Source organism: Ruditapes philippinarum, unplaced genomic scaffold, assembly GCF_026571515.1.
Source record: "Ruditapes philippinarum isolate M1 unplaced genomic scaffold, ASM2657151v2 ctg2483_1_1_1_1, whole genome shotgun sequence".
NCBI classification, from domain to species: Eukaryota; Metazoa; Mollusca; class Bivalvia; order Venerida; family Veneridae; genus Ruditapes; species Ruditapes philippinarum.
In genome coordinates this window covers 98494-112557 of record NW_026865080.1, presented here as the reverse complement: position 1 = coordinate 112557, position 14064 = coordinate 98494, and the positions used below count along the sequence as shown (strand labels likewise).

Below are 14064 nucleotides of genomic sequence, written 5' to 3'. Positions count from 1 at the left end.
AAGATATGCTCATTAAATTAGTAATATATTTGACCAACAATTGGTAAAGAAAAGTGTTTTTTACTAAATATGTAAATTAATTATAATCTTAATTTTAAAATGTCTGCCGAAAGCTTTATAAGAATTGTACATTTCCTATACATTCTAAAAATTTTTAAAATTGTATAGACATTTTCGTTTGGATGTTTTCATGTGGATTATTGATTATTTTATTAAAATGCAAATATGGCCACAATTATGACACAATGACAAGTTATTATGATTTACTTCTTCAATGACCATTATAATGGATAGGCATAATGTCACTTTAAAATCTCCTCTCTTGTACTTTTTACTGTGAAACGTCTTTTGATAAATCTTTTCTTTATAAATAATTTCCGCAATTCGTAACGAAACCGTTTTCCAGACAAAATATAAACAAAAAAGTTTACAGCATAGTTCAGTAAAGAGATAGACACTGATAAATCAATAAAAGGTCTAAGAGCAACATATGTGTTCCTAGCGGTTTCTATTGACCCAACTTTAATTGTAACGTCAACAATTAAACTTAATGTAAACAATGGTAATAATGTTATAATGTATAAAAATGTAACAATTAATAGCATTACAGTGCTCCTGTTTCTTCGCCATCGTGCTCTATCGACTTTATACGTCAAATAGTCATCCTTCATCCGTAGGTCTTTCCTAACACGAATAATATGACATATAACAGTAATGTTACACACGGTTATTAAAACTACAGGTAAAACAAATACAAGTGCCCATAGAAAAAAGTATACGTCCAAACTTGTATAAATTTCTATGTACATATCAGATGCAAGACAATCATGAATGTTGTTTTGCTCGTCGTACACTATATGCTCTATCATAAAAAGCCTAAAGGATTGTGTCAAACAGACAACAACAAAGAGAATGCATATCGCTACTCCTGCACCGGTTTCCCTCCGGAAGTAGACCCTTTTAAATGGGTAACGCACTGCGACGACACGTTCAACAGCCATAAACACGACTAACCAAGAACACATTAAAGTTATTACATGTGCTAGAAAGTTGTACAATTTGCAGCTGCCATCATCAAAGTTTTGAAATATTCCTTTTGTCTTTCTATAGGATACAAAATATTCATCCACACTTTCCACTTGTCGAAATATCAAAGTGAAAGTATCGAGCACTGCAAGAGCACAAAGGTAATGCGAATAAGTTTTACGACGTAATGTTTTAGTTTTCATTACAAGGAATGATAGCACGTTTCCAATTATCCCTACAAGAACAATGACAGGTGTGGAGAGAAACTTGGCCCAGAATCCCCATTTTGGAATCACAGGTATAGGATAATCTGAAAATGAAGATTTATGCAAAATTAGTTACACTATTTAGCATATAGAGGATATTGAACGAGTGTAAGTTCAATACTGAATTTATTGAGCAAACTGAATAATATTAATGCGAATCTCATAATTTAATGAGATCAAAACATTCAGTAATGGACCTGCACGAATATAATATTCTATTTATAAAATGTAGACTGTTTAATGTAAAAAAGAATAATTGACGCGGTGTTATATGTCGCAACGACGCTGAATGTCACACTTGTCTCTAAGTGTCGCACTATTACCGCTTAATGTTGCAACCGGCGCTTAATGTGTCAACATATTTTGCCGTTACATGTCGTGATGATGCCGTTAAATGTCGTACCATAATCCCTTACCGTAAAATGTCGCAATATCTGATTCATGTTAAACAACTCGAATTATGTCAAGTTGAACATAAAATCTTGGAGTTAGCAATCTATAAAATGTGATGTACAAAGTAATTGGTTGAAATTGAAGTCATCTTAGTCAGTATTATAAACTGATGACCACAATTCAAGCCAAAGAGCCCTTGGTGATAAAACACATATATATAATTATGTTTTTCGTGTAGCAACAACGGCAGCATTTATAACATAAAGGACTTAAAAGAAAATACTTGGTACATAACATTTTCCTATGATGAGTGCCTCAATCAAATTGTAAAAATGGGTAATCTGATAGTGGTATAATAATAACACATATAGTTTAATCCCTGCAATACCAATGGAACCGCAGACAATATGCTTGAAGGTGAAAGGCGGGCAGAAATTGATAAAAACAATCTGATCTAAGATTGAACTTTAATTGAATCTTTCTATAAGAAACTTTTGTGTGTTAGATTCATCTCAATCTGATGCCGTAGCTCGAATTCACGAAATCTGGGTTGCTAAATGAAAAACGTATATAAATGTGTTTTATCACCAAGGGGCCCTTTGGCATAGATTGTGGTTGTCAATTTATAATATCGACTAAGGTGACTTCAATTTCAACCAATTACTTTGTACATCATATATCTGGTAGATAGCTAGTTCCTAGATCACCTACATTACATTAATATTGTCATAATACGAGTTGTTTTACATGAATTTAGATATTGCGACATTTAACGGTAGTGTTGCGACATTAAACGGCAAAATATGTTGCGATATTAAGAGGCGGTTGCGACATATAGAGGCAAGTGCGACATTTAGAGTCGTAACGACATATAACGGCGCCACAATAATATTTCATTTACGCGCTCGTAGTGTAACGTTAACATTTAGCCAATCTTTACATTATGTTTGTATAACGCAAACGACGTCACGCCCGTGCAATACCTTTTTTACGGAGTCGCGAAAGCGGCACTGGTATGTGATAAAATATAATACAGACCATCATTCAAAACGAGCCAGGTCAGTAATTATATTCTGTACTATATTTATATAATAAACAAGTTACTGTCTATATCTTATATACATGTGTTTAAAATAAGTCTTAAAGTGGCATTATGCTCATTTTGCTCATTGTCAAGATAAGCAGAAGTGATTAATAAAAAGATAGACTGTTTTAATGGTAATTTACCAGCAGTGGATGAAAAACGTTTCAGACTTAATATAAATCAGCCTAACACATGAAAAGACTGCCCAACCTTTTTTTTTAAAAGTAACGCCGATGGTTAAATTTAATTACAGAAATTTTCTTGGGCCACGTGAGTTATGTATCGTTCATGCGAAGTAGGTTTTAAAACATAATATTTGATTTATCCGCTAGAGGATTAAATCTTTTATTCAAATCTTACAACTTAACATTTTTATTATAACACCCCAGTAGGGCCTCAAAAAGAGTTGTCAGGGGAGACAACTTACACTGGATTATGTCATATATAAGGCAGAAAAAATTCTGGGAACGGTCTTTCAATCGTGGCTCACCATAGAAGAGGTAGACTAGTTTATCGTTAAAAAATCTACCTGTGTACCTTGAGTTGAAGCATGTGCTACCACGTTTTTGCAACCGTTGCCGGGGCAAAAACAGTTATAGTAAAGACATTAAGTAGTTTTAACTCGAAACACATAGACATTTCAATAGGTTAAATAATTAAAATGCTTTTATCCAGCCATGGCCGTTTTCTCGCCAACACGTTTTTATAAATAAATACTATTACGTTTTTTAAACTGATTTCTCTTTTCCTTTATTCCCAAGTTGTAATGTTTGAATAAACATAAATTATGGCAAACTTTTAACTATTTTGACATTCACCTGTACACTCATTATATATCCTTTGGTCGGCATAATGTCATGTTTAACCATGCATATAAACAGTAGCATATTAAAGATAAATGTAATTATAGGTAAAAATAATTAGAACAAGAAATATATTAACAAGATATTTTGATTTGATTATTCAACATACGTTTATCTTCAAATTTAAATAGTAAATGTTTATGAAAAAATATCTTATTATAAAAAGGAAGAGGTAAGTACCTGTTATATAATCCGAGTAATCACTGTCATTAATCAGAGTCCCATTTGTTGTTATAAAGTCCATCTTTTTTGCTTTAAACTTTAGTTTCCAATTTTTATTTTCACACTGTATAAAATATTATTATCCTGGAATGAATAAAGCATATATCGGCTAAAATCAAAGAAAAATTTAATCTGATGGCGATCATTTCTGAATTCCTGAAACCGATCCATCATCCATTTCGTAAAATGAGACAGATTTGAAAAAAAAAATCTGGAGATTGAGAGATGTTTTTTTGTCTGATCGTGTTATGTACCTGTTTGATATAAATCATCGATAATGAGTTTTTCATATTGAGGAAAAAACAACGTTATGTTGGTGGTAGGATTTTCTTAAGATTCATATTATCAATAGCACACAGAGAAAGTTATAATATTAATGTATTGAAGATGAAAAATTACATGTATTATAATTGGCATGTATTTTCTTTTGTATTTGTATGTATGCAAACAGAGTACATGAAAATAAAACTTGAAACTTGAAGATTATTATAAAATAAAATCTGACAAAATTTATTGTTGAAACATTAATACAATTAAGTTCGTATATAAAAAGGAATTATTATTATTATTATTATCATTTTTACTTTTATTACTCAGTGTAATGTTAAAAAGAAAAGTTACAAGAATATGCTGATGTCTTTGGTAATTATACATGTTCTGAAGAGCAAAGTTCTCTTGTAATATTTCCTTTTTACTTTTTTCAACAATAAAAATTCTTAACTTAATTTTGTTTTCAAAATGTATTTATGTTGTCATACTTCTAACTTAATGTCATTTAAAATATTATACCTCACTAATATTAAAGAAAAACAAATATGGAAAAGTATCATAATTAACACATTTTACATTCTACTTTTTAACTTTATGAATACTTACATTTACAGAACAAATCACCTCCAAATTCGCATAATTATTAATTAGAATTACTATAATTTCATTATCTCCATGATATCCTCCTTTTCATTAATAAGATACACCTTCTGTATAACTGCAAGTCCTCTTGAAATCCACTAGCGCTGAAGACGGTCTCTCACTTAATAGTAAGCGTTACTTATATAGTGAGTATGTTCTTCGTTTGCTTTTATTGGACTTCTTTCCAGATCATTGGAAAACAGCATGATATTTTGTCATCATAAGAATTCTGTCTCTTGCGACAAAGTAGATAATGATATTAAAAGAATGACAAAAAGGCAATTAAGAAAGAGGCTTTTGTACCTGCGTGTCATATTCAAGCCTATACTGTAGAGAGACAAACCTTACGTTTTAAATATACATATTCCAATATAATTTTTATAGATTTCTATCAGAAGAAGACGGAAATAAGAAATAAACCAAGTTGAGATGGAATTAAACATTAATTAGGTGTTTGCTATTGAAGATATATTTTATCTTACTTAGAAAATTCTTAGCATTCTCAAAATTAATGGAAAAAATGATGGATCGGATGAAGATGATTAAAAAATATATTAAATGGGATACATTTTTGAATTTCAGAAACCATTTTATAATCCAGTTTGTATTTCTATTGGGAAACACCTAGATCATGTAGATAACAAGATTATAAATCCTTACAATGTATTGTCTTCTAAATAATTCTAAGGAACGAACGTCAAAATAACTTATTCGCTCCCTTTTTTATTTATTCATGATTCATACAAATCCATCCGTTTCTATTTCATAACACTCTCTTCTTATTTTTGTAATCCAGGTCATCTATCATGTCTGAATATAACACGCTAGTTTTATAATACTTATAGAAATGCGTTGTAGACCTGCTTTCATAATAAGATAGATTGTTTCTCATTTATCAGGCTTTTTTTCCTCGCATTATTAAAAATAGAAACAATACAATATGTCAGTTATTAACCGAGTTCTAAAAAACTGAGAGCAAGTTACTAAAAATGTAACACTTTTAGAAGGCACTTTATGAATTTCATAACATGTCTGGCTTATCTTTTACGAACAATTCAAAACAGTAATTTTGATTTACATTGCAAACCTTTAATATCAATTTCGTTGCATCAGATTGTGTTACACGGGTTTATGATACATTATGTATATTACATTTAAGTCTGTTAGACTTAACTGCATTAATTTCGTAAAAGACAAATAATAAAAAAATATGTAAGCACGCATCAAATGTGTTTGTTTGATTTGGCTGGTTTTTACGCCGATTTCAACACATATAAGCATTCAGTCAAACTCACCGGCTTTCCCGGATAACTTGCAAGTCATTATAATTTCCAATTATTTGGCCGGAATGTCATGTCATTGTGATAACACTTCAGCTGTATGGTTACATGAAATGTAACAGTTAGTTACTTGGCAATCGTTGTGTAAGACTTAAATCATCATTTCAAGTTTATAATTGTCAACTTGTATTTAAGACCCAGTTGTGGCACGTTTAAATGAAACGCATCGAATTTTGAAGTTCTATACATATCATTGAATGCTATACAATTAAGTTTCAAAAGAAGATGGTGTTAAGTTGTAAAGGACAAAAAAGACCTCTTTATTTTTTTATTTTTTAATGATATTAAATGATTTATATATCTTAACAAAATGTCAAATAGCGACTTTTGGCTATTGTCTAAATATTTGTTACATTTTTGCAGACGGTATCGTGCTTTTCACAACAAGTCCAGAAAGATTACAAGCTCAAGTTGATTATGTATTAGAATACTTGTTATTTGTCATAATAAAGTTTGAGTTTTTGAAACCAAAAGATTTGTACATTATTTTAGAATAAACAATGACGGTTAATTTGTAAAACTTTTCGTATTTAGGTGTTAATTTTCTTATACTCGTAGTTTTTCTGAAGCAACCAAGATTCTTGTAGAGCGAGGTCTTAGAGCATATAATAATTTATCGGGCATTTTTTACAAAAGCAAAAGTGCACCTTCTTGATAACCCGATAGTTCCATTCTATTTTATGGCCCAGATGTATGGGGAATGCACAAATTTAGAGATATTGATAAAGTCCAAATTAAATTTGTGTGTTTTTGGTGTAAAAAAACAAACAAACTTCTAATTGTACAATCGATGAAGAACATGGTGAATTTCTCTTTTGTGAGTTTTATAAAGGTCTTTAAGATTTTAGAACAAAATTGTTAACAATCAACATTCACCTATATGTAGTATGTATTTAGATAATTGCTTGGCAAAGCAAGCGCATACTTTCATAATTAAGTTAGGGTTTTAATATTTGTTAGATAACGATAACGTTATTTCTTATTTTAGATTGATTTTCAAACAACGCCTTAGAGATAAGAGTTTACAAAATAGGCATAAGCAAATTGATAGCATACCAAAACTCTATTATTTTAGGAATTTCAAATCAAACTCTTGCTTTAAGTAAAATCTAAATTCAATACTAAATGACAAGTTTAGAAAGCGGTCTTGGTTCTTATTCTATAAAAAATGAAACTAGGAGATACTTCTGTTTACACAGAAATAATAGGACATGTAAACTTTGTACACAAAACAGGATGGAATCAGAATTTTACTTCCTGCTTTGTTGTCCATGTTAATCAGTATTAAGAAAAGCTTCATAATGCATCTTTTACCACATTTAATACGTTTTATTACATTATGTTATCAACGAATAAGCATAGATTATTACAGATAAGTACATAACTGGACAAAAGTTTTGATTTACGATCTACGATGTAATACCATACGACATACAACATCAGTATTATATGATTATTTCCGCATTGCTATGCTTATAACGGAACATAACGGCACAATTATCACCACCTCTCAAGTCATTATCATAATCGAATGTAGTGAATCTCATACCGTTATGAGCATTTAAACAATCGAAACTGTTTCCGTTAAATCCTGCAACTGTCAACCTATTTATCAGTTTCGTCATTTACCTTTAATGTGGTATATTCGGCAAAAGCTGATGCGGGTGAAACATTATCATGATCAAACATTTCCATATAAAGTGCACTACCAATTGTTAATAATATTAATATATCTAAGACCAAGCCAGTACTTGCCGGTTATGTTCCCAAACCCATTTATTCCAATTTCTTTAAAAGTTTCAGATCCATCCTGACGGTGTTGAATAACTGTCCATCCACCATTTAACATGCCACACCACATCTTAATATCAACACCTTCCTTCGGTTGAATAACATACACACCGTCTTCAGTATAGCCAAGCTCATATAGGGAAAAACAGTCAAATACGCCTGGTAGACGATGTATTTTCTGGTATAACTTTTCGGATGTCTGTAAAAGTAAATTATGGTTCAAATATTTATCGTCAGACATTTTTAATTAAGAAAATATATAAACGAGGATGGGTCAATATTTAGTACAATATGGTCACTTAATATAACAAACGAGCATATATTTTTACAATTGTCTATTTCAACACGTCAAAAAATCTTCTCCACCAGAAATACAAAGTTTCATACATTTAATCCAATTTTAAATGCGTCAACAAAGTCCTCTTTAGTTATACTTTTAATTAATTGAAAAGAAGCCAACCAAAGTCCATTTATAATCTTGAAGTGATGACTTTGATGTTTTTTCAGTCCAGGAAAGAGGAAAACATCACGAAGTGCAAGGTTTGGAGAATACGAAGGACAGTTACGGAAAAGGAAAATAATTAAGTACTACTTTGTATGCAAAAGCGTCTTCATTGCAGAAAGTATATACGTTTCATAGCAATCAAAGTATGTAATTTATTGACGCGTTTGTGCATTTTTGTTTAAACGACATCTGTTGACATATCGACCTCTAAAAACAGAATTTGAACAACAAATTCCACGGATTAAATTAGCATGCATAACTTTCAAGATACTTGTCAATCGCTTTCAATGCATGATCATCGAATATTTTTCATGGCCCAAACCTAACTGTTTCACTGGGAAACTGGCGTAACAGGCGTAATGTGCCCCGGGTCTAGGTACGAGTATCAATATGTGCCCAGGAGATCGCATTAGGTGACAAAGTGAAATCTTTTAGGTTGGTACGCGATAGATATTGCGTATATGTAAGTATATTAGGAATGTGTGCTCTTAAAACAAATCGCGTGTAACAGTTATGGCTTTAGATGCACATGTAATAGTTTCCCGAGTGACCACATGCTACTTATTGTGTGCTCAGGTAGTAAAAGAAGAGTTCCTATGTGCCCACTTTTACTTACTTACTTACTCTCGAAAATCAAGCGGTTTTACTTTTATGAAACATAAGTTTAAAACAATATAGATTTGATTATTTACCACAGTTGTTTGTTTTTACTATTGGTCGTTTTCAAAGTGGTATCTAAGAAATTGATCTGATACTTAAAAGTAATCATTTTATTAATTAATACTTGAATATGGGGATTAAAAATGCTTTATTTTAACATTATATTGATCTATGTTTTACTTATTTTCCATGGCATGACAAATCAATATCATTGCTGTTTATGTTTAATATGCATTTACAGAATAGTACCTAAGCAATAAAACGCCATACAAAGAGTTTACAAAATGCGTACGTGTTCATTTGATGTCAAAACAGTAGTTTTTTCTCAGTCCGTAAAGTAAACATGTTTTCTCATCAGAACTTGCATATTCTACATTATTTGTATATTCTTCAGAGCCACAAAGACATCTTTTATTGCTCTCGATGCAAATAATTGCAGCGCTTTTCCATTCCATACAATGGAATTTATACGCTGGAAAGGATATCCCTTGCGACATACTAACAAGGGTACACATTTGTTGTAGCTCATTTATATATAACAACTTTAACATCACTGTTTCACTTGAATTTGTCCATTCTTCACCTTCACCCAATCCAATCCGTGTATGAAAAAATGACGATACAAGTAACCCAAATAGTCTTTATGTCATATATTATTATGTAGGTTAAAATTCTTAAAAGAATATGTTGAAATGCAGAAAGATGATACTTAATGAAACATATATGTGTATAATATGTTTATTAATTGTATGATGCATTGAAAATCATTATTCTTTCCACCTAAGGTATGGATATAAAATAATTGCAAGAAATAAGTGAATTCAGAAAGAAAAGAGAACACCATGCGTGTCCTTCGATATGAATTTGGATGACTTCATAAATATGTCATTTCTTACTTTTATAATCATGATTAAAAGTCAATCATTCAATCAAACTTTATTGTTTTTTTGTTGTGTTTTTATTAATTCTTTTGTTTTTGGTAATTGTAAAAGTATCTTAAATGGTACTTATGGAAGAAATTGAGGGTAGTGTATTCGTTTTCTTTTATAGACTAACCTTTAGGGTCGCTGAATGTCCGTCGTCCGTATACATTTGTTTGTTTACACTGAAGTTGTCACATGTTTGCCTCAAAATCGTCAAATTTTGTCGGGATGCTTGTCTACGTGATTGCTCAGCTAAGTTTGAACATGGGTCATTTTGTATGAAAAACTAGGTCAAAGGAGCCAAAAATAGAAAAATCTTGTTAACAATCTAGAGACTTCTGTTTTGATCCAAATATGCTAAATATTGGTCTGAAAGTTTGTTTTGATGATTTATATGTCAAGTAAAAATTTGGGTCACCTGGGGTCAAAAAACAAGGTTACACAACCAAAATATGGAAAATCGTATTAAAACTTTTGCGTCACATTTTGACTCAATTGTCATCAACCTTGGTAAGGATGCTTGTCTAAGTAATTGCTCGGACGAGTTTGAACATGGGTCATCTTGGATGAAAAGCTAGGTCACAGGATCTCAAATTTAAAATGAATCTTGTTAACACACTAGATGTTACTGTTTTGATTCAAACATCCTGAAAAGTGGTCATAAAGGGAATTTTGATAATATTTATGTTTTGTTCGAATATGGGTTACCTGGGAAGAAAAACAAGGTCACACAGCCCAAATATGGAACAACCTTGTTAACACTCTAGAGGCTAATGCTTTGGTTCAAATATCCTGGACATTGGTCAGAAAGATTGTTTTAATGATTTCTAGGTCAAGTTTGAATATGAGTCGCCTGGATTAATATCTAGGTCACACTGCCCAAATTTAGAAAAAACATTGTCTACACAATAAGGGTTACTTTGTTAACACCTCTGGATCTACTGTTCCAGTCGAAAATATATTGGTCAAAAAGGTTGTTATGATGATTTCTAGGTCAGGTTAGAATATGGGTCACTTGGATTAAAATACTTGGTCACACAACCCAAATAAGGACAAATATTATTAACACTCTATTTGCTATTTTTATTCACATAACCTGAAAATTGGTGAGACAGGTTTTTCGATTATTTGTAGGTCAGTTTCGAATATAGTTCACCTGGACTCAAAGACTAGGTCACAGAGCTAAATTATGGTAAAATCTTGGTCACACGCTAAAGGCTATTGTTTTGATCCAAATATCCTTGAAATTGATCTGAAAGGTTGCTTTTATCATTTCTAGGTCACTTTTTAAATGGGTCCACTTGAGTTAAAAACTAGGTCACACAACCCAAGCAAGATTTAAGAAATAAAATGGCGGGGCTGCGGGACAAAAACATGATAATTAGCGGGGCCGCGGGGCGAAGTAAAATAAATATAACTTCGCCGCGCGCCCTCGCTAATTAGCGTGTTTTCGTCCCGCGCCCAGTCAAGCGAAAAGTCGATAATTACCAAGTTAAAATTGTGGGGTCGCGGAGCGAAAACATGCCATTTAGCGGGGGCCCTAATTATCGTGTTTTCGCTCCGCGGCCCGAGGTGTAATTTCTTTAATTTCGCCCCGCTCCTCTCTAATAAGCGTGTTTTCGCGCCGCGCCTCCGCCATTTTAACTTGTTAATTCTAGACTTTTCGCTTGGTGGGGTCGCAGGGCGAACAAAAACACATCTTGCAAGTCATATCTTTATTGAAAAATGGTCTTAGTTCGGCTATTTTTTGGTTATTTAAAGATATACCTAATTGTTCTGTTAAATTTGTTAACCATATTGGATTACCTATCAACCAGCCTTGTACTGTGCCAATTTATTATTTGCGCATTTTTCTAAAATTTGCTTGTGATAATTAATTCATAATTTTGTATTTGACAGGTGTATTGTAGTGTTTTCCAGAGAGACCTACCTCGTCGATCAAAACAGAATCACACCATGGTACTTTAATAAATTATGCATATGCTTAAACAATTAATGGGTGGAATTTTAAGTTTATGAAGTAATTCCTACTATATCAAGTTCAACATACTTTCATTTCTTCTTCTTGGAATACTTTGTTATTAAAATTTATAGATGAATTGCTAATGGTTCCAGCGGAGTGTTTGTCTGACAATCCTTCCATTCGAATATATAATTACTTTGTTAAAATTGCATGAGTATTATAACAAAACTGAATTCAATAGAGCAGAAAAAGTTATGATTCAAAATAGAATTAGCTAGTTGCTTTTACATGGAAAACAAATATGCGCGTATAATAGTTTATGAAAAGTGTTCATCTTCCATTTAAGGAATGCTTATATTTATATGTCGTGTTCATGTACTATACATACTAGCTTCTGAGAGCCTTCGTTAACAGTCAACAACAAAAACCTTCGCCCTGTTTTGACCTAGTATATCTGATATTTGCATTTTAGCGTGTTATAAAATGATACTAGTATCCCTGTCATTGATGCATATTAAAAAGCACGTAAGATAAGATAAGACGACTGTCTTAATATTCTGTTGCAATGTTGATTTTATGCTTAACTAAATAGGCATGATATGAATTAAATGTTATAATCGCATTAAATTGACACAATTCTGTAAATTTACATAGAAAATTATTAACAAACAATAGACTAATCGTATGTAAGTAACTTTACATTTTGTCCACACAGCTCAATGACTGCAATCATAATTTTTTGCTGTTTTCTTGATCGTGCAATCAAATTGTTAAAACTGGCTGTAGGAAAACAACCCCTGCATCGCCCATGAGGTATGAAAATTGACTTGTTCCATTATTCATCATATCCAAAGAACATTTCTGTCCTACAAATCAATATTTTAAGTCCTTTGCATGTTTGCGTAAATTAACTGTGCCATTTGATTTTGAGTCCTAAATTATTTCAATAGTCCACCGTGCTCATGCACTGGTCTATTTAAATAATTTAGTGTTCAAGTGTTTTTTTTTCTTCTATTTTAGTGTAAAGTTTTCACTGGTTTTGTACTTTAAGAAAGTTTTCAATGAAGGTAGCAATCCAGCTAAATAATGGAACGTCACGTAAGTGGTTATAATCATGTTCCCGCTCATGTGAAAAATAATGCACAAAGCTGTAATTGACGTCTTTCTCCACCAGGATTATGCTGTTTTTTCACCGTTTGACCATTACAGTGTCGGTGTTACTTACGATCTTAAAACACCAACAAAAACAACCTTGCTACATGTAGAAGAAGGTTTCCGATCATTCAGCTAAAACAAATTCGATCTCATTTAAACTCGTTGTTACTTTAGCTCATAACATTACTTTGTTACACGATTTGTAATATCGATGTAACTGAACTTTGAAAAGGGAACACTTATGAATTATTCAAATGACGGTTTAAAAGTGAAAAATTGAATAAAAGTCTAGTTATGAATTGGCTGCTGAAAATAAAGTCATTTATTTGGAAGCAATGCATTTAAAGTTTGGTCAATTGGGTGATAAAGTCTTCAAAGATAGTGTAAAGAAAAAACTCTTAGAGGTTGCCCGACAAGTCAAAAATGAAAACGTTGAGGGTTTAAATATTTGTTTGTTGAGGGAACCTGTCCACAGTCATTTCGTAATGCAATATGTTTTTATATCAATACTGATATTGTGAATAAAGAAACATCCTCAAATCAATTTGATTATCAATAAAACTTCAATATGACTCTTTCGATCCCTTCCTTGAAAAGCAGAGTATTGAATCAAATATTGTTGTGTTCTCAACAAGAAAGAAATGGCAGTGCTTAATCATATGGAGTTTTAAATAAATATTTAAGCCTTTTTTTGTTGCGAATATATTTAAAACGAATTGTTCGAATCATGAAGCATTTGTTAACATGTGATATAACAATGACTCTAACGTTTGAATATTGATTGCATTAATATTTAAGGTAAATTTCAGAGTATTATAACTGTCTCGGGTATAACGAACTATCACTGTTTATTCAAATCAATTGGTTGTATCAGTCATTAGTAATAACAAATAGGAGAAACAACAAATGTAAAACAAAACTATTTATTGATTACACATTATGGTAAAATATTGTTTTTATT

The 14064-nt window shown here is 31.6% G+C and overlaps 2 protein-coding genes across 2 annotated transcripts in view; both read right to left on the bottom strand.

Annotated features, from left to right (window-relative positions):
* Positions 1–290: 290 nt before the first annotated feature.
* On the bottom strand, positions 291–3938 carry LOC132727748 (FMRFamide peptide receptor frpr-18-like). Its single transcript, XM_060713326.1, has 2 exons — positions 3813–3938; positions 291–1336 (listed from the first exon to the last, which is right to left on the bottom strand). The coding sequence occupies exons 1-2, from the start codon at positions 3874–3876 to the stop codon at positions 303–305; spliced, it is 1098 nt and encodes a 365-aa protein (XP_060569309.1). The 5' UTR covers positions 3877–3938; the 3' UTR covers positions 291–302.
* The window catches only part of LOC132727745 (uncharacterized), an 86844-nt gene continuing 76698 nt past the window's right edge, over positions 3919–14064 (bottom strand). Inside the window, exon 20 of the mRNA XM_060713322.1 lies at positions 3919–3938. Coding sequence (XP_060569305.1) covers positions 3934–3938 — 5 coding nt within the window. The 3' untranslated portion in view covers positions 3919–3933. The remainder of the gene's footprint in view (positions 3939–14064) is intronic.

Excerpts from the sequence above, each read along its gene's own strand:
- LOC132727748 (XM_060713326.1), bottom strand. The coding sequence starts at position 3,876 with ATGGACTTTATAACAACAAATGGGACTCTGATTAATGACAGTGATTAC. Across the intron at positions 1,337-3,812 it reads TTACTCGGATTATATAACAG|ATTATCCTATACCTGTGATT; the intron begins GTACTTACCTCT and ends CTTCATTTTCAG.